Consider the following 25,939-nt stretch of genomic DNA (forward strand, 5'->3'; position numbering starts at 1 on the left):
GAAAGTAAGTGAATAAGTAAAAATTTCCAGAATAAAATGTATATATATCTTGAACTACTCTGTCTGATTTAATTAGTATGGCTTAAATCGTCTCTCTAAAAATAATATGATTGGAAACAGGGTGAAAGAGAAACAAGCAGAGGAATAAACTATAGAGGTAAATATGTTTAAAAAATAAAAATGACAACAGTAGCAAAATAAGAAATGAAGATAGAGGACTGATTTCTTGGCACTCAGGATTCACTCACCTAGATAGGGAACAGAACCTGTTTATATGCAATCTCTGCTCTGGATGGTAATAGTCTTTCCCTCTGTAGGCTCTCCACCTGTTGGGGAAGAAGGGGCCAGAGTCAATATCTATGTCATCTTGTTTCTTCTTCTCTGGCTATTTGGGTTGCTGTCGTTCACTGAGAACAAAATTTTTGTTGTAGTTTGCTTAGTACATTGATTTTTGTATTGTCTGCCTCACAATCAGAGGGTGTAGTTTATGAGCCAGGGAGTGGTAGTTATTACTGTTTTCTGTCTCTAGGTAATCGATAGGGGTGTTAGTATTTTTTCCAATGGTTTACTATAGATCTTGGAACCTTTAAACACTTGCCATTGCTTAATACACTTCTGGGAGCTAATGTTTCTCACCCTAGTCTATGATTTAGATCAGATTTTTACTGTGGGGAAGACTAGGCATTTCTGATTCAAAGGTTTTATCCCCTCTAACTTGAACCAAAGGAATTCTTAAAAAAACTCTCAGATTGCTAAAGTCTTACAAGATATGCCTGATGACCAAGTAGTTATTAACCAGATATCTTCCCCCAAAAACTTTTTTTTTGTTTAATTTTCTTGTAGAATTAATTAAAGGTGCATGAAATTAGGTTGTTTTTCACATCTCTCCTTATCTGAACATAAAATGGATTAATTACTCCCAAAACACACATACATAACAATTAATAATTTCACTAACTTCAAAAGTCTAGAACAAAATAGCAATAATATCTATGACTGAGAAGTAATTTTTCCTATTTGATTAAATCAAAGAAAGAATTCAACATATATATAGTGGTGAGCACACCTGTGAACTTCTCAGAACATTACATAATAATTCATATCAAGGATCTGACAGTGTGCTGAAAAAAAACAAAAGGCACACATGAAACCTGGAAAGTCACCTTAAGCAAATTCTTTTCTACTTTAGAAGACAGCAATAGTTGCCATTAAACTTTATATGAAACTTGTGTATGTCACCTACAGTAATAATACAAAAGCATCAGAAAGAATACTGTCCAGCTGAAAAGTTGACAAACTAGCTGTGTTCTATGTGGGGCCACAGCAAGAACAGCCTCCTTCTAGGGCTGGCACCTATGGAAGCTAAGGTCAGTGGCTCCACATCCAGTTAGCCTATGCCTTGTAATCTGCCTTTGACCCTAGCTCTAGTCTTTTAGTTTCCATCTTTCCCTTGCGGTCTTCACTTCTGGCTCATTCCCCAGTTTTGGCAAGTGAGTTTATGCTTTTCTCTCCTGTTCCCTTGGGCTAAATCTAGCTTGACTCCTAACCTCAAAACCTTTTGCCAGAGCTGAAGAACTAAAGCCTCCTTAGAGCTCCACACTATGTCTGCTGGTTGTAATTCCTTCCTCACAACTGCCTGCTTGTCACTCCCTGTCCAGCTTCTTTCTGTTGCTATCTGTTGGAAACATCCTCCATTGCTGATCCCTTATAATCTCTCTACAATGGAATTCAGTCTCACTGGGCTAGTCAGATTCCCTCTACCTGACATGTGGAAGAAAAATGTTTCTTCCTTCATGGAGGATGACTTTTGTATGCAAGTATAACAAAAAGTCCCAGATCTTGCCCATCCCTCTACTAGCAACTACATGTATTAATTTTAAAACTTGGATCAAAAAGGGACCCATTTTGTCTGATTTTATTTAATGAAAGAAAATATATATTTAAAAAAATGAACTTTAAAAAAATTTTTTTTTAGTTTTTATTTATTTGAGAGCGACAGACACAGAGAGAAAGACAGATAGAGGGAGAGAGAGAGAATGGGCGTGCCAGGGCTTCCAGCCTCTGCAAACGAACTCCAGACGCGTGCGCCCCCTTGTGTGTCTGGCTAACGTGGGACCTGGGGAACTGAGCCTCGAACCGGGGTCCTTAGGCTTCATAGGCAAGCGCTTAACCGCTAAGCCATCTCTCCAGCCCAAAAATGAACTTTTTTTAGGCACTGCCTATCTAACTTTATTTTATTTTATTTTTATTTTTGAGGTAGGGTTTCACTCTCTGGTCCAGGCTGACCTGGGATTTACTATGTAGTCTCAGGGTGGCCTCGAACTCACGGTGATCCTCCTACCGCTGCCTCCCAAATGCTGGGATTAAAGGCGTGCGCCACCACACCCAGCCCTATCTAACTTTAAATGAGCAATAAAAGTCATTTTTATTGAAGGAGAGCAAGAGGAGAAAGAAACCAGTATCCAAATATTTTAAAATTCTGATAACAATTCATGTGTGGGTTTTAGTTTGCAAACACCAGTTGGTGATGATTTACTATAAGAAGTCCTGGTTAACTGAGAGTAAAGGATCTTTTGGGAGTTTCCTTTATGGATCAGTTACTGTGTTAGGTAGTAGGATTCAAATTCTTTCCCTGAATGTACTTCCAATTAACACTGCTTTCATATTCTTTGGGTCCCTTGAAATGTATTTTGAATTATCCCTTCGAAATTTTACACAGCATATCAATCTCATAAATTATTACACATACATGGTCTAAGGTTCCTTTTACCTAACCATTTGGTCACATGTGTAGGCCATGGTGCTTGTTCCCTACCAAGGGCAGCTGGCAGCTTAGCATCTTTAGTACATTAGGACTCTAGATTTGTAGATAGAGCTTGCCAAACTCAGGCATGTGAAAGTAGACAGAGTATGGCATATGCTATTCAAAAAGATTATTTGAATTTTGTGATAAACTGTAACACAATTTAGAATACAAGGAAAGGAAAGTTCTTCCTGTAAGATGTTCATGACAGGATTTTTCTAAGCCAGGCCTGGGTATTTCCTGCCCTTTAGCAAGAGAGAGACCTCTTTCCCAAGAGCAGAAGCCTTCCCTTTTTTGAGTGATAAAGGTTAGCCTCTGCTTTCCCCAGAGACAAACAGGCTAGGAACCTGGGGTGCTAAGTCCTTTATCTCTTCTGGTCTACCTCTGCACTTTCTCAGAAAAGCACATCCACAGGCTTGTTTTCTTGTGTTTGCTCCTTTTGCCAAGGCTGTTACCTACTTCCTCTGCTTGAAACACAAATAAATAAATGGAGTACTTTTTTGAATGGTTTTCTGGAATGAATCAGTCAATGAGTAAAGTTATCCTCCAGCCTCTGCCTTTAACACTAACATTTGCTGTCCAAAAGTACTGCATAAAACATAAATTACATCTCATTTATTAGTTGTCCAATGTATAGGTTGTACCTACTAAAATTTGAATTGTTACTTTTTCTAACTTATTTAGCATTCTGTTTCCAAAACTAGTGAGGTGCATGGCATGTAGTTATTTGGTTGTATACTGGCATACCTTCTCAATTTTTTTTTTTTCTGGAAGTCACAAACCACTTGCCTATGCAAGGTGATTTGTTATAGTATCTGATACACAAACACAGAACTGGAGAAATGTATTCAGTCTGTTGATGGCCTGCTGTGTAAGTCATAATTTTTGCTTCTACTCTTATTTGTCAGGTTTAGGGTTAGCCACTTTCTCCTTTGTTAGCAGTAAAGTCAGTAATTGTCCTCTGTCATCTTACTCACCTTGCTAATTCTCCCCTCCTGATGTAGTACTCTATAAGTGAGGAAACAGTTTCTATATGCATTTCTCTTTTCCCATCATTTTCCTGTTCTAGGGAAACTCTTCAACTAACTACTGATTTGGATAAGAATTGTCAGCTCTCTAGGACCTAAGTCTCTACCAGCCTGGTTTTTCTTTCTTAATGCCAGTTCCCTCTAAGCTCCATCATTCTCAATGTTATTTTTGTTCTCTTTTATTAAACCCTGATGTTCTGCTTTTAGATACCATCATTTATTTAACTGTGGCTGCATCCAACAACTAAAATCCTCTGAAGTTTCTCTGTCTGTGGTTGCTTCATGCATAAAATGCCAATTCAAATTTCTAGAGTGCTCACATGTATGAGTATTTAACTTATTTATGGAAACACATTAAAAACACCCCCTTACCTTTAGGTTATATATAAAGTAGGAGTCTTTTGTTTTTGTCCACTGAACACTAGGTATGTTTGAGGATTGAAAAATGAGGTTGAACCTTACCAAAGAACTTCATAGTAGGATCTCATTACATTATAAGAGTTCATTTCACTTTTATTATGAAAGAAATGGTTTCATTTAAGATGAAAATCTGCAAGCTTGTGAGCAAAAGGATTATATCTGTGCATCATAGTATATTCAGCTCCAGACTATCAGGTATAGAAGTACTCATAAATATTGTTGAAATAAAATTTTAAAAATTCTGAATATGTTCATGGTTCTGAGGGGAATATCTTTTGGAGAAGACAAATAATGTAGCATAATCCTCTGGACCTTTAATGATAGGAAAGGCCTATTTACTTAGTAAAAAAATTAACATGGTCTTGTATCATGTAAATGCTTGATTAATTAATAGGCATTAAATTTACAGTGCTTCCCAGACAAGAGCCATTTTACCATTTGACTGCATTTTAGGCAGCATTATAGAATCATTTAGATCTAGTTTGACCTCTGTACCACTACCTAACAAAAATTTAAGCAAAGGCTTTGAGTTTTTCTTAGTAATTGCATATCATCGAAGTCCACTGGTCATTCCAAAATAACCTGTTTAACTAAGAGGAAAATGGGTGTATATTCTCCTTGTTTCCTTTTCAGAGGCATCCCCATTGCCCAAGAACTAGAGATCTACCTCTTGTGTTACTGAGGGAGCAGTGTGGCCTTTCTATGACCTTTCATAGCTTCAGTTTTAAAAAGTAATGTTATTATTCACCATTATCAGCAACAGCAAAGCTAATAACTTATTTTTAGTGATATATTATATTTAAATCACAGTATTACCTCTAATAGCTCTTTAAAGCCAGCAATGTCTTTTCAGATTCAAAATGCAAATCAGACCTGAAAAAGAATAATTATTTTTAGACTTGTGGTACTTTAACTTAACTGTAACAGCATTAAACTGCCTTCAGTTATTATCACAATATATTTTGGTTGTGGATTTTGGAGTAATCCCTATTGGTAAGAGCCATTCATTCAAATGAACTATGCCATAAGGGTGAAGAATTTCATTGATTGGAGGATAACCAACTAAAGATTATTATTGTAGGTCCATTAGACTTGAAGGTTCTAAAGTTCAGGGCCAAATGAGATGAAAACCTCTCATCTAGTTGTATGCATGTGTGGTGGTTTGATTCAGGTGTCTCCCATAAACTTAGGTGTTCTGAATGCTAGATTCCCAGCTAATGGATATTTGGGAATTAATGCCTTCTAGAGGGAGTGTATTGTTGGGGGAGGGCTTATGGATGTTATGTCCAGTTTCCCCACACCAGTGTTTGGCACACCCTCCTGTTGCTGTGTTCCACCTTATGTTGGCCAGGGGGTGATGTCTACCCTCTGCTCATGCCATCGTTTTCCCCTGCCATCATGGGGCTTCCCCTCGAGCCTGTAAGCCAAAATAAAACTCTTTTCTCCACAAGCTGCCCTTGGTTGGACGATTTCTGCCAGCAATGCAAACCTGACTGCAACAACATGTTATTATGCAGCAAATGAAAAACAAAACAGTTCTTGGTATATAACTTGCTTTGCATTGTCTCCCTCTCTCTAGAGACCTTTTGATATTTCTTTAGTAATATTGTAGTTAGGGCAGAGAAATACCATGGAAAACATCAGCTTAAAATTAGATTAGGGTTGATCTCAATTCCTTTTAATGGTTTTAGGCATATATCTATTCTGAGCCTAGATTTCTTTAAAATTTGGGCAATAATATTCCCTACTTTTTAGAATTATTATAATTGAGGAAAAGAATTGAAGCCAAAAAGGTGGTTTAACATAGCACTTGAGTATGGACTTTAAATACTAGGTGAATTGAATCCTTTGCCACTTATCAATGATGTTATGCTATACACAAGTAACTTATCCCAAATTTTTATATCTCAAAATAGTAAGAAAATATATTTACCATAAATGTTTAAATGCAAACAAATAAAAGTACCAGCATGAAGTGCTTGGTGCATTTTGGCTCTTGTTCATTTTGATTAGTAGTAATATTGCATTTAAACTTCTTTGTTGAATAAAAACCCTATGATTTGTACTCTGTCTTTAAGTCTGATGGTAAATGGATTATAGGTTCATTATATATATGATTGTGCCTATGTGTGTGTGCACATTTATATGTACACATATTTATATTGCTATAAATATAGCCTGTGGCGGTTAATCTTCATTATGAATTTCACTGGGTTTAGAATCATGTAGGAAGCATTCCTGTGGGTATATCTTTAAGAATATTTAGATACAGAAGTAACTAAGGCCTTTCCAGAATGTGGGCTGCACCAGGTCATGGGCTGGGGACACAGACAGAGTAAAGGAGAGCAAAAGGAGAAAGTCACAGGGTGCCTGCAGTCCTTCTTTCCCCATCTGTCCCACCAAAATGTAAACTGTGCTTCTCTACCATAATGTACTTGAACCCTGTAAAACTGTTAGCCTAAATAAAACCTTTTTTCCTTAAGTTGTTTCTGTCAAGTATTTTAGTCCCAGTAATGAAGAAGTAACTAATTCAAGTCTATGTATTTAAAGTAAATTAGTCACATTTATGCAGAAGGTACTTAACATGATGGTGTAAAAGCAACAAGAATTCTTAGAAACTATACTTTTAATTTGGGTCTTTTTCCAGGGTTAGTGATAGTCTGAATGACATTCTCCAAAATTGCTGGTTAGCAGCAGGGAGTCCCAGTTTCCAATCAGCTATGTGGTCATGAACAATGGGCAATGCTGCAATGTGCTATAATGCTTAGCCATGATGCTCAGAAGCCATATTAAGTATGCTTTCTACTTAATGATGTTTTTATCTTATTATGAGTTTGAAATGATCAAGTCTATTGTAAGTCATGGAGCATCTAAACTAATATTCATCAAGCCAGACCACCAAAAATAGATCTACTTACTTCATAGTACAGCTGTACAGAGTAATTTTACTAGGCACAGAGACTTCTTGCAGATCTTTTACAGTATCTAAACAGATATGAAATGATGTTTTCTTTTTCTTCTTCTTTTCCTTTTAAGACAGTCTTGTATATCTCAGGTTAGACTAGAACTCACTATGTAGCTGAAGATGACCTTGAACTTTTGATCCTCCTTCCTGTCCCTTCTGAATGCTGGGATTAAAAGCATGTACCTACTACAACACATGGTTTTTGTAGTATTAGGAATCAAATCTAGAGTTTTGTGAATTCTACACAATCACTGTATCAATTGACCTACATCTCTAGCGCTTGTGATGCCTTTTTTAAGTGCCAACCAACTAGGCAAGTAGAAATGTTGTCCTTGGCTAGCCTGGCCTGGAGCACAAACTGGTTTACAGGTTTGTTTAAATAACTGATAAATCAGTGTGAAGATTACATTCAGCATATGGAATACCCTATATTCATTTTTACCCAACCAAAGCATTACAAAAGCACTTTGGGGGAAGAATTTTTATGTAAAAATAAAGAGTAGACTGTGAAGAAATCCAGAATATTTGTGGTGAAAGCTGCTTGATTTTTATGCATGTTAAAGTCCATGTGCTTGCTAAATTTTGGTCATTTTTGTTTCAGGAATGGTCTCCTAGATTCTAGTTTCCACACTGCTGTCTTTTAAATGTAGTCCTCTGTTACCAGTTGTGGATACATTGTATTTTTCTGGTATTTTTTCTAAATGTTATAACTTCACCCTAATTTTGGTTGGAGGTCGGGGACTGCAGGGGAATAACATCACTGGCACTTTCATCTGAATGATGCCGAAGGAGATTTTCCCATTAACAGGGTTTACAAAAGCAGTATCGGGCTTAGTATATGTTAACAAAGTAAAAAAGTTTGAATATAAATTAGTGTCCTACAAATTATCCCAGAAGCATATGTTGTTGGGTGTCCCACCATTTCTCTGACTTCTGAATATTTCCAGAGTAGTCAGTTGTTTTAAAATACTGAAAGCAGAACATTTTGTGTTTGGGGTCAGGTAACAGAAGGCTTAGACCAATTTGAAGAGAATAAACTAGACAGTTTTGTTCCGGTGTGGTTCCCTGTACTTCTCAGGTGCAGAGCAAGAATAATCAATTAGAAATTTGCCATAGAGAAAGATGTATCTATTTGAAGCACATTGTAAATGACTAACTTATTTAAAATGCCTACAATAAACAATGAAAAAAGACTTCTGAAGCAGAATAGTAATTGGGAAAGAGCCCAGACTTTTCCATAGTGACTCTCAGATGGGCAAAAAGAGAGAAAAAAAAAAAAACAAAAAAAACCTGAATCTCTATATACACAGGTTCCCATTGCAAACAAACAAGAAAACTATAATACAGAGCTGTTTTTCAATATATTTGTGCCACATTTTCTTGTTTTCATGCATTTTGTTGGTGTTTTCATTGTTCATAATGGTTACAACACAGTGTTGAAATGCTACCCAGTGTTGTTAAGCCCAAGAAGGCTACAGTTTGAATTACAGGAAAACAAACAAACAAAAAAAAATAACTATGAATTAAACATAGTGTATTCATTAATTATAGTGTTATCGGCATGATTTGTAGGTTAAGGAATTGATAGTATATTGTAAATGAGGTGTCTTTAAACAGAAACACATGAAACAAACTTGGGTATTGGTTAATTGATCAGAGGCTCACAAGGACCTAAGTTTGACCTTTCTCTAGTATTTACTAATTAAGTATTAGTGATGTGTCTAGAAACCAAAACTCCCATGAACAGCAAGAAGGATCCATATTTGTTTTTGAAGTCCTAAGGAATTCATTCTGCATTCATATGAAAAATAATCAGTGAAGTACTGTAATGTCCAGGAAATTCCTTTGCTCTTATGGCAATCATACTGATTTCATGTTCTCCCAGTTTTTTTTCAGGAGCACATGCAGAAATTGCTTGTAAAATGTATGTGCACACATAGGACTAGAAAACTGTCCTCTAGGAAATATATACATAAACAATAAAATATTTGTTGTGTGTCACGCCAAAAATCCTATTTTCAACTAGAACACTATTGGTACTATTGGAAGGCAGGGTATGCAAATATAAAAGACCTTGTGATAAGAACCATCTGCATTCAAAGACAGAACAAAGATTTTGTGTGTGTCTGTGTGTGTGTGTGTGTGTGTGTGTTTGGTGGCGCTGGGGATCAAACCAAGGGTTATACATACACTAGACAAGTATTTTTTCCTGCTGAGATACAACCTCAGCCTTGCCCCAAGTCTTGATACTCTGCCCTGCTTTTGTCCAGCAAGGAGAGAAGCTGTGATTGCAGAATGGCTTGGAGGAGAGAAAGTAAAGAAGAGGGCAGAGAAAGGACACAATAAAGGATAATTGGAAAGTAATGGAAGAGATGGCTGTGGCACATAGCTCATTCTTCTGGACCCATCACATGAAAGGAGAGCTTAAGCTTAGAGCCAAACAAACACGTACTGAAATGCACATCCTGGATTCAACCACTTACTAACTGCTACTTTTGAGAAAAAATGCATACTCTTATATAACTGAAAACTTGCAGAACTTTAGGATTAGAGACAGGTATGCCTTATTTAATGATTTTCTTTTTCCTTTTTGGTTTGTTGAGGTAGGTTTTCACTCTAGTCCATGCTGACCTGGAATTCACTCTGTAGTTTCAGGGTGGCCTCAAACTCATGGCAGTCCCCCTATTTCTGCCTCCTGAGTGCTGGCATTAAAGGTGTGTGCCACCACGCTGGCTTGGTATGCATTATTTAAGAAGCCAAACATTTTTTCTGCTTCTATGGCATCTTACAGTTAATACCCCCACAGTTAATACTTCCACAGGTAGTACCTCTACAATATACACCCACTAATGGGTATAGTAATTAATGGGTTCCAAGATGCTAGCTGAGCTCATTCTCAAATTCTTATAGTCAAATAAATTTGGAGACTGTTGAGATTAGTTAGAAAAAAAAATGGTGTGTCACTTACTATAAACCCAGAACATTCAGAATTGTCATTTATAGGAAATAAGCTCATTACTAATAGAAAATGACTTTTCTTGTCTTTATGTGATTATTTTCTTAAATTAAAAATTAACTTTGCCAGCTGTGGTGGTGCATGCCTTTAATCCCAGCACTCTGCAGGCACAGGTTGGAGGACTACCATGAGTTCAATGTCACCCTGAGACAACATAGTGAGTTCCAGCTCAGCCTGGACTAGATAGAGCAAGACCCTACCTTGGAAAATCAAAAAAAAAACAAAATTAACTTTGTTATTTATTGCATGGGCAATGTATGTACATTTAATACAAAGTGGACCATAAAGATTAGTAAATAATACAAAGTAAAACATGCTAATCCACCTAGATATAACTACAGTCAATACCTTAATATGCATTCACCTAGTTTCTGTGCTTTTATATAGGGTTTTTTAAAATGGTACTTTTTTTCCATTTTACACTTGCTTAACAACACTTTGTGTAAAAACATTTTCCTGACCTACTTTATTTTTGTTTACTTATTAAGGTGAATAATTTTGTTTGATTTTAAGCCACATTTGTTTATTCAGAAGTCAGAAACCCACAGATCTGAAGGGCCTAGGTGTGGCTATGTGGAAAGGTTGAGTAATTCAAAACAAAGTACAAAACATAAAAACAATTACAACCAGTTTGACAGTTGCGCGGCTGTTTCCTACAGCCCTTCTACCCACAAGTCTACTGCTGACTTCAAAGAAAAGTCAGCACAGAGGAGGTCCGGATAAGGTGCAAAATGAGAATCAGCCCATGATAAGAGATTAAAGGAAGATTGATCAAAGACCTAGTATAAAAGTGCTAGCCTGTGACTGGCTTTGGCCCATGGCCCCAAAATATTCATCAGAGCTCTCTTTGAAGTAATTGGAAGCACCCATACTCAGAGAGTTCTCTGGTCAAAGGGAATTTACCAAGTGACACCGGAAGGAGTTAGTAGAGTTGTCTTTTCCCAGTCTTCTGCCTGTCTGTTTCTTTGGTGGGCTGGACAGATGTAAATTTAACTCTACTGGGGGTCAGGAGAAGAAGGCCAATCTGCAAGGCAAGGCCGATTTCCTGATTAGAAGTGTGGGAAGTACACTTGCATTCACATAACGAATTTTGTACTTGTTAGTACAGAACACACCCATCCTTTCTATGTAGAATGTTAAACAGGGTATGTGATATTTCTAAATAGGCAGGGAGGTTTGCTTATTACTTTCATTGTTCATTCTACGTATTCATTGCTTACTTACTACTATTTTCAGTAGTTTATGGAGTTCTATGGTGTTACAGCATAAGCCATTTATTTCTCCAGAGAGGGAAATGTGCTCCTTAGAAGACAGTAGCTTTTACATTATCTACTTTGAATTTTTAAAGAGAAAGGCTGTGTGAAATTGTACAAAGTGGTCTTAAAAGGTCTATGGTCAGCATATCTTTCAGGCTCTAATTTACTGGTTCTTCACTTAAAAAGAAATAGTCATCTTCCATTTGAAATATTGATTTTGACTTTTTCCCACAATCATATCTTAATTTGCTCCAAAGTCCTAGGGAATTTTCCTTGCTAAAATTTTTAAGTAGGTTTTCTAATCTTTTCTTTCTTTCCTTCCTTCCTTCCTTCCTTCCTTCCTTCCTTCCTTCCTTCCTTCCTTCTTTCTTTCTTTCTTTCTTTCTTTCTTTTTTTCGAGTTAAGGTCTCACACTAGTCCAGGCTGACCTGGAACTTGCTATACAGTCTTAGGGTGGCCTCGAACTCTCAGTGATCCTTCTATCTCTGCCTCCCAAGTGCTGGGATTAAAGGCATGTACCACCATGCCCAGCTCTAAAATTTTCTTGATGTATTAAGGCTAGATTTTTCCCTTATAAGTTTTGAATAAACATAGTGTTTGACTCTGGGAAAGAACTGGTGAATGTATCTTATAGAGTCCCTGTGTACATGGAGTAAATGAATTTGCATCCCAAAGTGAGTATGAATCAAGCTTAAATGAGCATTGGGAAGACAGCTTTTCATTCAAATAGAAAATTTGACTTGGGGTTTGAAAATGCCTGGACTTTCAGAAGGTGAAAAAATACCAAAGGAATATAGTAGCAGGGATGGGCTCTGGGAACATTCACAGTTATAGAAGCAGAAAACTATAAGGTGTTCCATGGCAGAAACTGCATGTACTCATTTAGCTGGGACAGATGGCTTATATGAGAAAATAGAGGAGAGAAGCCTCATTAGCTATGTCAAGTCAAGAATATGCTATGAAATCTAGATTTATTATGAATGCAAAGTGCAGTATTGAAAACCTTTGAGTGGAAAACAGCAGGCTGAAATGTTTTGAGAGCATTAATCTCCTTGCAATGTACTGGGTAAATCCAGGTGGGATAAGACCTGGGGCCACAGTTCAGGTTAAAAAAGAGAGAGAGAGAGAGAGAGAGAGAGAGAGAATGAGAATAGGAAAGAAGTATGAATGTTGGAGATGGTGAAACAAGATTTGAACCTTCTGTGGAAGGAGAAGGATGTGTGTGGGAGGTATAAGAGGATACATGATTCAGTTACACACAGACATAAAAAATTTCATCCCTGTTACTTAGGTACCAGGTAATCGTTATACAAAGGAGTTAATGACATCAACAGAATGGTTAGGTGGACAGGCAGGGTAGGTGTCCACAATACAAAACCCAAAGTAGTTTCACATGCTCACTAAAGATTGGTAAAGTCATGAGCTCAGAGGATGTAAGAGAGAAAGAAGAAAGGAGATTAGAACCTTGAATGATGGGTAGAATTTGGAAAGAATGTAAGAGGGAATTAAAAGATAAGGGATGAGGAGGTCAGGAGAAAAGGCTGCACAGAAAACAAAGAAATAATCTAATGCATTTAGTAGGCCTGTCTGCTGGGAACAGAGATGAACAAAAATGTAGGCAGTAAGATGGAAGATGGGGAGACTTGTGGTCCATCTGGCAAAAGCTACAAGATCAAGTTAAAGAGTTTATAATTTAACCCAGCAAGTGACATGCTACTGACATTTCTAAGCAAGTAAGGTTATAGCCAGTACAAAGTCTTTTGAGTTTTCTCTGAAAGCTGAGCACAATGTGTAAAAGGAGAGGGATATTAATGTAAACCAGAAAATTATAATTCTAATAAAATGAAGATATAAACTATGTTCCATTTATCATGTAAAGACAGGTATAGAAAACAGGCTAGATGATTATCAATCAGCCAAAGGGAAGGAAGAAAAACAATGTTTTATCCAAAATCTGAGTATATGTTCAAAATTGTATTCTATGCCAGAACATAAAGTTGAGAGAAGGCTGATTTGGGTATTATTCAAAGGGATTAAAGATCTGGAGCCTGAGGTGTTCAACAAGAAAACATGTCCAAAAAGTGATTAGAATTGGGGATTTGAGGATAAGTTGCAAAAAAGGTTTTCCATACCAAGTTGGAAATTTTCACCTTGCTGAGCAATTATCTGAAGATTTTAGTTAATTGATTCAGAAAACAAAGTGCTTTACAAAGCTTGTTTAAGAATAGATACTCTCTTGATATAGATGAGCTGTCAGTTGCCTCTTTTTCATTCAACCTATTTTGAGACAGGAAGTGAGGACCATAGTAGAATTTTCTGTATTCTATATGTAGACATCATGGGCCTTGGGGCATATTTCAGTCTTCAGACTGTAATAATTCATATTTTATCAGTTACTACATCTAGTAGATACTATGTTCTCATACTGTAAATATTCAGTGTTGTTTAATTTGCATTTTCATCACAGTTCTCAAAGATAAATAGAGTGGCCATAAGAAAACCTAACAAGCTTACAGCCAAATTGATAATAAAAGACTACATAAACAAATGCAAATTGAATGTGAATTTGAATTGCAAAACTTTTGTGTGAAGAATTCAAGGAATAATAACTGACTTCAGATCCTTACTGAACTGATAAAAATCCATTAAGCAATCCCACATCTTTGCAGTTTCATAAATATTTGAAAAGTCACAATACCATGAAAAGGAGACATAGCAATAGTTATCAAAGAATGACATGTTAATCCCAGGCCAGGATCACCATAGCAAAATAAACCAGCATGCTGCTGCTTTCTTCTCCTCCTCCTCCTTCTTTTCCTCCTCCTCCTTCTTCTTTTTGTGGGGTGGGGTGGGGGTCTTTCTGAAATAGTCACTAGTAAGAAATTCAGTGGAGAGTCGGGTCATCACATATTAGGGTGAGGAGAGTCTGAGACACTTAGGATGGAGGACTCTCAAGCCTAACAACTCAAGAATAAAAGGATAGAACTGGAGCTGGGGAGATAACTGGGTGGATAAGGTACTTATCTTTTCAAGTTTGGATACCTGAGTTTGGATTCTAAGAACCTACATAAAAGCCAGTTGCTAGAGCAAACATCTGTAACCCCAGTGTACCTACAGTGAGAAGGGAAGTGGAGACAGGAGAATTTCTTGAAAGCTCTTGGGCTAGCTAGCCTGGCAAAAACAGCAATGAACAATACGAATGAAAAATTCTGCAAACAAGGTAGAAAGTGAGGATTGACACCAAAAATCATCTGACCTCCACACATGTGCCAACACACACACACACACACACACAATAAAAAAATTAAATTAAAATGTGGGCTAGATGTGGTGGTTCATGCCTATAATTTCAGCACCGAGTAGACTGGCAGGCAGATTGCTGTGAGTTCAAGTCCAGCCTGGTCTACACAGAAAGTTACAGACAGTCTGGGCAAGGGTGAGACCCTGTCTCAAATAAAAATTTAAAAAGCAAAATGAACCCTCTATCATAAAGGAAAGAAGAGGACTATACACAAATAATGCTCATCATGCCATCAAAGTAGACAATTACATAAATAAGAAAAAGGAATAGTTGGTGTCACCAGAAAGAAGGAACTCCCAAACTCTTAAGGAATATGCTCTTCATTTTATTTAGTCCTCTCCTTTGTCTTTCAGCTGCTCGACTGATCCAGAACATGGATGCCATGGTTGAGCCTTGTACAGACTTTTTCAAATATGCCTGTGGGGGCTGGTTGAAACGCAACGTCATTCCTGAGACCAGTTCCCGTTACAGTAATTTTGACATTTTAAGAGATGAGCTAGAAGTTGTTTTGAAAGGTGAGTGGAGATTGTATTTATTCATTAAACATTTCTCTTTATATATCTCCTTTTTAAGATATAGCTGTTAGCTATTATAGGCAGTGTTTTAAAAGGTTAGAGTTGATAATATCTCCAAGATCATAGTCCTTTGTTGAGGCTCTCTTAAAGTGGTAAACTGTGAAAGGGATATGTTGATATCTTTTAGCATTATTACTTCCAATCGTAGATTCACGAGAAATTAAAGTCTTTCATCCCAAGAGATGATAAGTTTAGGCCATTTTATAGAAATGAAGTATTAAATAATTGCCAATAAAAATTTCTTCCCTACCTTAGCCCCATGCTTACATTGATATAAGACAGGAGAATATTTGGAGTAGTCTATTTTCTATACCTCTGGAAGTTATTTTGAGGGACTTTTTTCTGTCTTGTAATATCTAACCAAGTGGAACAATTCATTTGGAATATTAATAGCAGAATTACACAAAGATAATTGCTTTCTAGCCATCAGCAGGACCATCCCTAAATTCCTTTGTATTATTTGTTTTGTTTTTAATCTCAAGTTCAAAGAACAGTAACTGTTACCTTATGGCAGAGCAGAAAACATCAGTATTCCCACAAATGGAAAGATAATGCAGTCAAAAAGACATGCTTCTGCCAGGGGTGGTGGCTCACACCTTTAATCCCAGCACAGGTAAGAGGATTGCCATGAGTTTGAGGCCACCCTGAGACTACATAGTGAATTCCAGGTCAGCCTGAGCTAGAGCAAAAACCTTACCTCAAAAAACAAACAAACAAACAAACAAACAAACAAATAAATAAAAATAAAAGACATGCTTCTACCATAGTTAATGGAGCTAACTTCTAGTTCTATGCTAGGAATGACAATCTGGTAAAAAGTTTGTGTTTTTTAATCCCATAGTGTTTTAGAAGAGAAAGGGAGAGAAGCATTTGTTTTAACTGAACCTATGTTGAAAATATGAATTATAGCTGAAAATCAACAGTTTTATTGATGCATCTTTGCTAAATGCCCTTGTTTCAGATGTTCTTCAGGAGTCCAAACCTGAAGATATTGTAGCAGTACAGAAAGCAAAAACATTGTACAGGTCTTGTACAAATGAATGTAAGTGTTCTGAATTTGGGTTTAATTGGTAATATGTATATAATTGTTCAAAATTTTGATCAGTCTTCATATTGAGTACTTTGTTTTCAAAAGCTGCTATTGATAGTAGAGGTGGACAACCTCTACTCAAACTGTTACCAGATATATATGGATGGCCAGTAGCGACAGAAAACTGGGAGCAAACATATGGTAAGACAATTTTACTCTTTTTAAAAGAGATAATTTGTACATGAAACTATTATAGTATCAATAATGAACCAAAGCTTCTAAAAATATGACTCACCTTTCATTCCTTTAGGTACTACTTGGACAGCTGAGAAATCTATTGCTCAATTAAATGCTAAATATGGAAAAAAAGTCCTTATTAACTTCTTTGTTGGTACTGATGATAAAAATTCTACTAATCATATAATTCATGTAAGTTTGTAAAGCAACCAGGTATCATTAAATTCTAATAATGTTTCTATGTACATTGTTGTTGGTATTTATATTTAGTAATTCACATTTTTACTTTCATTGCATGAACAAGGTAGTAATAAATGCATGTTTTGTCTCTTATACATGCAGTCCTACTTCTAAAAGTATTTTATTTATGTTATATTTTAGATATTCACCTTGCACTTTTGTTGCCCATTTAGATAATTCTCCTGGTTCCTTTTGAGAAAAAGGTCCTGGATTTTATTTTTGTTGTTGTTTATTTCATGAAAAGAGCGTGCTTTGGTTTAATTAAGCAATGAAGTTCTGGAAAGCATAAATTCCTCATGGCTTTCAAAAACAAATGGTACTTTAAACACAATTTTGGTTTTCACTAAAGAATGTACTTTTATCTCAATTAAGGTAAATTAAGTGACATTCTTTCAAAATAGCTTTATTAGGTTGTTTCAGATACAAACCAGTTATTTAGAGGGCACACATCACAAGAATGAGTTTAGAATAAACTAAGAATTGTATAAAACTTTCATTAATCTCCTATAAAAAACAGTGCATTAAAAGTTACAAGTGATACTATTTCACCATTGCAAAAAGGTTTATGGTCATATTTATTAATATTAATTAATCAATATTAATATTTATTATTATTATGAAGGGCAGTGAACCCAGCTCTTTTTCTCCCCTCTAAACCTTTTGAATCTCAAATACCATCATTTTGTGTATACACCTTACTAACTTGGAAAGGAGCACGGCCCTTTATATGCAGAAGCTGTGTAGTTCCTCCTACATCATTCTTTTGTTTACATTTCTTCCATAATGGTCTGGGCTCCTCAGAACTGCTGGGAGTCCCATTTTAACCTCTCTTTCCTCTTGCAGCCATTTGCCATGCACTGCATAGATAGTAGGCTTAAAAAGTTGCAAGTGTACCTAGTTCATTTTTAACATCAGTATCTGAGATGAGAGTAGCAATGAATCTCTCTCACATTCCCAATCCTGCATCTGCCGAAGTCCTTCTGAGACTATAGCTTTCTTGGGAACAGAGGGAAAATATTTTCCATCTCACTATAGAAGAGGATCTCAAGATTTCTGGCAAGATTTACACTGGCTAATAGGCTCTAGAATTTTGATAGAGGTTTTCCATACCTTTACCACCTCCCATCCAAAGAGACTTGAAGTATATTACCTATTTCCATTAACAAAAATAAACATGTGTCTCAGGGGAACATACTAGAATATTAGGAAGCTGGGAAGTCTTGTAAATGTGTAACTTAAGATCTCCCTAGGCCAGGATGCTGTCATGCCTGTGTTTGCTTGTATTTTCTGCTCTAGATTAAAGTCCTTCTCAGCATATTTTTCAGTTCAAGTTTTCTTCATTTTTCATCAAGTATTTATAGTACAACTCCTCAGGTTATTTAATTGCCCATGCATTTATCACTTTTAAGTAGAGTGGAGACTGTTTCCTAAGTACATATTTACTCAATTTCTGATGACTGCCTTTATGATACTGGGAGAACTAGGTCCATGTAGTTACATAGACATGCATATGTGTACTCTGTCCACGTATTTTACACTTGCTGACTGATTTATTTTCTTTGATGTATATATATTTTTTTATAGTTTGACCAACCTCGATTTGGCCTTCCTTCCAGAGACTACTATGAATGTACTGGGATATATAAAGAGGTAAATAAAAGCAAGTGTTGGAAAGAAACAAAAACAAACTATGGAACTATCTGACACAAACCTATAATTAATGAACACAACTGGAGCCAAATTTAAACAATCATGTTCTTTCCTTAAGAAAGGCACAATACCACATATAAAAATGAAATACCTTTGATAGAATGCACATTCTCAGTAGACTAATGGAAGTAAAAATAAACAGGAAAGTTCTTTTTTGTATCTTGACCCTTAGTCTTTAAATCATATGATCCATTCTGAAAAGTCCATTTGAAGTGTTTTCCTTCACATAATTAAATCATTTTTTAAAATGGTTGGATTTATCACAGTGATGTTAGTTAGGAAGAGGGACTGAGTGAACCAACCAGGAAAAGGCACCCTTCCAGAACTTTGTGCTCTGACTTGCAGAGACTCATGCAGGCAGCAGCATTCACCCTTTGCATCTAGCAGTAGACAACCTATAGTCCATGGGCATCGTATCTCAAACAATTGCTGGCTTTCCTGGAGGTCCCAGAGTTTTCTTATATTGCTTTCTAAGCTTACTACCTTGTGGATATAGATGTATTTCTTTTTACTGATGAAAGAAATATCAGTTGACAAAATGAATAATGTATAGTATTAGCTATTTAAGGAAAGTATTTTCTCTATAGATATTTTTCTCATAATTATTTTGTAACTGAGAAATAAATCAAATTTTCCTTTGATCCTGTTGGGTCACATTGAGGTGGTATTAATAGTCATCATCTTGATGATTCATTTATTTATATTGGTTTTCTTGTCCCTTTAGGCACTGTAAATTTTATTTGGCTGGATCTAGGCTGAGCTATAGTAATACACTCAAAATTATGGTAGCTGAAATAAGACACCTTTTTTTTCTTTTTTTAATGTTTATTATTAACAAGATGTTTCATATGGATACATCATCATGTATTGGTACCCTCTTTTCACTCATCCCTGCCCCCATTCCACTGGGGACGCTCCTCAGTGAGGTTGCAGGTATTCACCATGGGGTTGTAGTTTATGCCTGTGGGAGCAGTAGTTAGTTATTTGGGGGGAGGGAATGCTTCTGGGCATGAAGTCTCAACCTGTGGCTCTGACAATCTTTCTGCTCCCTATTCTGAAAAATTTTTTGAACTGTGGTGGGTGAGTTTTAAGTCTACTTCAGTGATGCGCTCTTAGGCTCCTCTGGGTCTCTGCTTTGGTAGGTGTTGAGTATTCTCAGTCTGTCTCCCTCACCCTGGTACTGATTGTCAGGCTCACCATGAAAGCTGCATTCTTGCTCATCTCAATTCCTCTGTGGTTTCAGTTGGGGCTTGGCTGAAGTGTAAAGGGTAGTTTATCTTCTTCGTTCTCACTACCTTCTGGAAAAGAAAAACAGATTCTCCAATGGAGAGTGAAGTCAGCACAGGTCAAGGGGATAAGCATTATTAATTTAGGGAGAATTTGATTTATGTAGCCCCTCTTTTAGCCAATGACTACTGGGAACTTGACACTGGATAAAATAATCTTTGTCTCCATAGTATTCTGATCTGGTTCCCAGTTCCAGATATGGGTTCCTTTCCACTGAGTGTATCTCTTAGCCAATCAGAAAGCTATTGGTTACCCACTGAGGCTGTGTGCCACTATTGCAATGGTGTGTACATCTTATCAGGGTGTTTGCTTCTGAATAGCTTAAATCTCTGGTTGTTTAGATCATTGTTGGCCATCTACCCCTCACCCCCAGTAGCTCATGTAGTGCTTTCCAGCACTAGACAGGCTAACTGTCTGAGGTCTGGCTTTCTTCTGAATTCCATCCAGGTCTTTCTGAAAACCCCTTATTTTTGTCTCTCATTCTGTACCTGAAACAGACAGTCTGGGTGAGGCAGGGATGTATGGAAACTCTTGGACCTGAACTGTCTTTGATTCTATTATAGGCATGCATGGGCATCCCTTGGACCTGAATTATCTTTGATTCTATTGCTGTAATGTCAGCTTTCTCTGGAGGTCTGTTGCGTTGGTTGCCTGTGGCTATTTCATTTTCAGTACATGGGAAAAAAGAAAAAGAAAGAAAAGAGGGAAAGTGCTGGATAGTTTCCTTTTATTTTTAATTAGCTAAATAGTTAATTAATCATTTGTTTTGTTTCTTAAAAAAATGTGTTTTGTGACTCAAGCTGTCCTAAAACTGTGTAACTCCAGCCTGGCCTCAGATTCATGACAATCCTCCTATCTGGGCCTCCCAAGTACTGGAATTACAACTATGAGCCACCATATCCAACTATAGTTTCCTTTTATTTAAGTGATACAGAAGCTCTAAGGATTTGATTGTTTGAAACATTGTCGTGCTGCTACTACCAAATAATAGTGGTAGTGCAGAAATGTAAGCTAGAGTTGAGTGGCCATGTGTGTGCTTTGCTAGAGCTTAATAAAATTTAGCCCTATCTTTGATGCTATTGTAAGTGGGATTTGTATTTGCTATTTTCTTTTACTTTTTTTTTTTGTTCATTTTTTATTTATTTATTTGAGAGCGACAGACACAGGGAGAAAGACAGATAGAGGGAGAGAGAGAGAATGGGCCCGCCAGGGCTTCCAGCCACTGCAAATGAACTCCAGACGCGTGCGCCCCCTTGTGCATCTGGCTAACGTGGGACCTGGGGAACTGAGCCTCGAACCGGGGTCCTTAGGCTTCACAGGCAAGCGCTTAACCGCTAAGCCATCTCTCCAGCCCTGCTATTTTCTTATTTCTAAGACAAAACATCTGAAAAAAATACATTTCAGGAAAGAAGGGCTTATTTCAGTTTACAGTTCCAAGTTACAACCCGTCATGTTTGGGAAGGCATGGCAGCAGGAACTTGAAGCAGGTCCATACTGCAGAGAGTTATGGATACTGCTGCTCAGCCAATGCTCTCCTTCTTATGTAGTCCAGAATCATAGCACATGGAGTGATGTGGACTACAAGTAAGGCTGGTCTTCCCCTTAGTTTACCTAATAGAGATAATCCTTCATATGTGGTCTGCACAGAGGCTAACCTAACCTGCATAATACCTCACTGGTAATTCTGGGCCCCATCAAGTTAACAATCAATACAAACTATTATAGGATTGCTTTGTTAATTCCTATTCACATAGTTCATTTTTGTCTATATAGATGCAACTGTTTCTGGTGTGTATGTGTGTGTGAATTTTAAAGATAGTTTCATTTGTTCTTTTCCCATATGAATGTGTGCTGTTTCTTTTGCTTGCCTAATTGCTCTGGCTGGGACTTACAGTATATTATGAAGAAGTAGAAAAAGTGTGCATCCTTATTTTATTACTGTTCTTAGAGAAGAAGCCTTCAATTTCATCATTATGTATTATGTTACCTGTGGATTTGTCATATATGACCTTTAATAGGAGGAAATAAATTTATATATATATATATTTTTTAAGTTTTTTTTCAAAATCACTAATGTATCTTGAATTTTTCCAGGTATTTTCCTGTATCTATCAGATGATTGAGTTTTGTACTTCATTTTTTAACATAGGGTGTAACATTTATTGATTTAATTATATTGAGCCATCTTTGAAGCCCTGAGCTAAATCCCTCTAGATCATGGTTAATGGTCTCTTTAATGTTCTGTTGAATAGGCTTTACTAACATTGCTTTTGAAGATTTTTTGCTACCTATGTTTATAACCAAGGATGTTTGCCCACAGTTTTTTTGTTTGTTTGTTTGTTTTCTTATAGTGTAATTGTTTGGATTTTATATCAGACTAGGTCTTATAAAATGATATTTGAACTATTGCTCATTTTTTAGAATAATTTGAAAAAGATTAATAGTGGTTCTTTCTTAAGTATTTGGTAGAATTCAGCAATAAAGCCATCAAAAACTAAGATTTCTGCTTCCTTTTTTCTGGGTGTCTTAAAATTTTAGATGATTCCTCTAACAATACAGATGTAAAAATCTGGCTTTTGGTCAGGTAATAAGTGACAATTAGCCATTTTCCTCTTGGAATTACAGATATGCTATAGTCTCCCCAAGACATGACAAGAGAAAAAAAGACTAATCCACTGAAGCCCCTATAATTTTTGTGAAGAGAATACATTAGTTTGTGGCCAGACCTGAAGTATAGTCAAGGACAATAGGTACTCAGAAATCAGATTTTTAGTCCTTAGGAAGGGTAAGCACAGACTGGAACTGAGATTAAATTTAGAGGTGATTTTGTTTGGCCTTTCTCCCAAAATGCAAGCTGAGAGAAACTGCTCAAGATTTAAGCTGAGACAAGAAGTTCTGGTCAAAGGGGAACTAAGTGAAACCTGCTTAATGTGCTTATCTTAGCTTCATTATTCTCATTCAGTATTCATAGAGCTTTACTAAAGTAGCAGACTTCTTGGTCAGTGGGAATTCCAAGGTAACAATATTTTTGCTCTCACATTACTCATGTTTTCCTGTGAGAAGAGAGACCATAAAGAAAGAATTAAATAATTTAGGAAAGTGTTATAAAGACAATAAAATGGCATGTGATAATAAATGACTGGGAATAAAGTAGGTGAATAATTTACATATGATAACATTTGGCCCTGGTTACAGTTTGTAAACTACACTGTACTGGAGGAAGAGATCAGAGGAGGCTGTAGTAATTGATATGAAAAATGGTATTAGATTTAGATGTAAACAAGTGACATAGATGTGAAAAGACCTAAAATAACTTTCTAAATGACTCTCATTATAGAGAAAATGTGTAACCTACAGATGTTCAGCCAATATGTATGGTGGACCTAGTTTCAATCTATAGTACTGCTGACTAAATAAGACAAACTACAAGGGAAACTGGCCTTATTTTCTCCTTTCTGGATATAAGGTGACTCATACTTTTCCCATTATGTGAATTTACAGGAACATAACCATTTTATTTGCAACATAGTAAAGTGGACAAGAGAATTTTGGAGACTGAACCCAGTTTGTGAAAAGACCTATCTTCACCTTTTCAAATATAGGCAGGAAACTTTAGAAGTACTTATATGACTCTCCAACTTCTTTCTGATAGTCTGATGAAACACTGACTCAGTCCCCACATTAGTCAAGGTCTAGCCTCTTGGATCCTGCGTTCCTTGTGTTCTATAGTTCTGCTTGAGTTCAGACTGTTTTCCATTTTTACTCTTCGGCAATATGACTGTATGTTTACACACATTCCTCTGTGGGGAGCAAATCCCTGTGCTGGAAATTGTACCTTGCTTAAACTAGGAAGTTTCCAAGCCTTTTATTTTATTTATTTTTCTGATGTAGGGTCTCACCCTAGCCCAGGCTGACCTGGAATTCACTAGGTAGTCTCAGGGTAGCCTTGAACTCATGGCAGTCCTCTTACCTTTGCCTTCTGAGTGCTGGGACTAAAGACATGCACCATCATGCCCAGATGTCCAAGCCTTTTAGATGGGAAACATCTTTCCTGCCCTGTGTTCTGTGTTTCCTACTTCGTGTCCTCTGTGTGTTATACCAGCAAACTTCCTGTATGACACTTAAGTATCCTGAAGCATCAACAGCTAAGAATAACAGTTCTGTGACTTTTATGTTACTTCCTGTTCTACATTTTGTACATTTTCTTCTGAGGAGAGGGAAGATAGAAAATTGATAAGAGCTAGGTGTCTTGAACAAAATATCTGGAAGTGACAGCCAGATCTAAAAAGTAGTTGGCCCACCAATATTCCCAGGTATTAACCAGATGACTGGAGAACTTTTTCTTCCTTTCTGGGTCTTGCTGTCATTTATTAGCATTGATACTAAAGCATAAAAGACAGTAGTAAAATGGCTTTGTTCTCTTCTTCTTTGACAATATATAAACATGAGCATTGGTTGTTTTTGTTTAATCCAAGCAAGAGTCAGCTTCTAGAGAGCTGACTTCTAAAGAGTTGGCTTATAAATACCATTGCCTAGTCTTTCAAAATGAAAATAATTTTAATTACAGTAATAATTCATGATATTGGAATTAGTAAATACTATCTCACTGATAGTACACAGCTTAAAACACCACAAAATCTCTATTACATGGGCTTTATCCTACCCCTTAAGACAAGTTATCCCTTTTAAACAGCTTTTGTAAATGCTAAAGCTTACAATTTCTTTTTTAACAAAGGACTACCACTCAGGCAGTCCTTGATTTACTCTTTCTTCAATGAAGTTTATGACTCCAAAAAAAAAAAAAAAAAGAAGCTGATTCTGGTCTCTGCTCTGGTAACTTAAGTGCTCTTTAAATTACAAGAAGGAGAAAACTAAATTTCAATTTAAAAAAATAACCTGGTCATAGTATTATTTAAATATTAAGATGTGTTAATTACTTTCTCCCCAAATCCTGACAGTCACCAGGCATTTTATTTATTTAGAAATAAGTTAACAAGAAAATTAAACTTTAAGGTAGAATCAGGTCTTGTAAAATAGATTTAGCTATGGCAGTGAGGTTTGGTTTGAACAAGAACTAGATAAATTTGGAAGCCAGGAAATATAAGATACATGTTTTAATCAGTTACAAAAGAGTGGTTACCAGGCTAGAATTTATTAATGAAAGTGTATTCCATGCTACTATACTGAAGATGCAAGATGATATGTGCTTCAGTTTCCTGAGAAACATTTCCAGTTCAGCAGGCCAGAAGACTTGTCTAAAGTTCTTCTGTTACATACATCTGTAGATAGACAGTAGCAAAGTTGAACAAGTTTACAGAATCAACAAAATACACAAGGATTTCCATTACTATTTTTTCACCTCATTAACCAAAAAACATAGCTCATATAATAAGGAAAAATATCAGTAGCTTAATATTAGACAATTCAAATTGCCATCTTTCTCATAGTCAGTAGTAATTCCCTGCTGATTGCAGAGGGATTTACATGCTTTGAAATATAGTCAGTTCAAGACACTGCATGCTCATGCTTTGGACTTGGTGGTCCCATGACATATAAACTTAGACATGCTTATTTACCACAAAGTGAAACAAAAATTCTGATTAGCTTTTAATAGGAAAATAATGGAGTTTGGAATACATGTGTGAAAATATCATTCCATTCCCGCTATATTAGTGATTTTTTTTAAATGCAGATTAACAGCTGAAAAAGTTTGTCCTATTGAGAAGCGTGGATGGAAGCACTAGGTAGGTCTCCTAGGGTTACAAAGACTCTCTGAAAATAGAACTTTTTAATGAAGGTCACAGAATGTCAGTATGTCAACATCCCAGAGCAATAATAATTGTACATTTTGCATAGGTTCTTTTTGGTAATATTTTCATTTTGCTATTTTATTTTTTATCAAAGTCTTGGAAGCATAGAAGGCTTCACCTGTCCCCAAGTTGTTTGATATATTTTTTTCCTGCTGATGACTGCTTGCTTTCACTAGTAAAACTGCTGCTAGAAACTTGAGTTTTGGGTAAAGTCTAAACAAGATGAGCTTATATTTTAATGGATAATGATGGCTAATGAGT

The 25,939-nt window shown here is 36.4% G+C and overlaps 1 protein-coding gene across 8 annotated transcripts in view; it reads left to right on the top strand.

The window, feature by feature from the left end:
* The window catches only part of Mme (membrane metalloendopeptidase), a 103,703-nt gene that overhangs the window by 23,100 nt on the left and 54,664 nt on the right, over nucleotides 1-25,939 (top strand). For all 8 annotated transcript variants that reach the window (XM_045130793.1, XM_045130794.1, XM_045130798.1 and 5 more), the window contains exons 4-8: nucleotides 15,143-15,304; nucleotides 16,326-16,406; nucleotides 16,500-16,595; nucleotides 16,705-16,823; nucleotides 18,456-18,521. In XM_045130793.1, the coding sequence (XP_044986728.1) occupies nucleotides 15,143-15,304; nucleotides 16,326-16,406; nucleotides 16,500-16,595; nucleotides 16,705-16,823; nucleotides 18,456-18,521 (524 nt within the window). The remainder of the gene's footprint in view (nucleotides 1-15,142; nucleotides 15,305-16,325; nucleotides 16,407-16,499; nucleotides 16,596-16,704; nucleotides 16,824-18,455; nucleotides 18,522-25,939) is intronic.

Source organism: Jaculus jaculus, chromosome 12, assembly GCF_020740685.1.
Source record: "Jaculus jaculus isolate mJacJac1 chromosome 12, mJacJac1.mat.Y.cur, whole genome shotgun sequence".
Taxonomy (NCBI): domain Eukaryota; kingdom Metazoa; phylum Chordata; class Mammalia; order Rodentia; family Dipodidae; genus Jaculus; species Jaculus jaculus.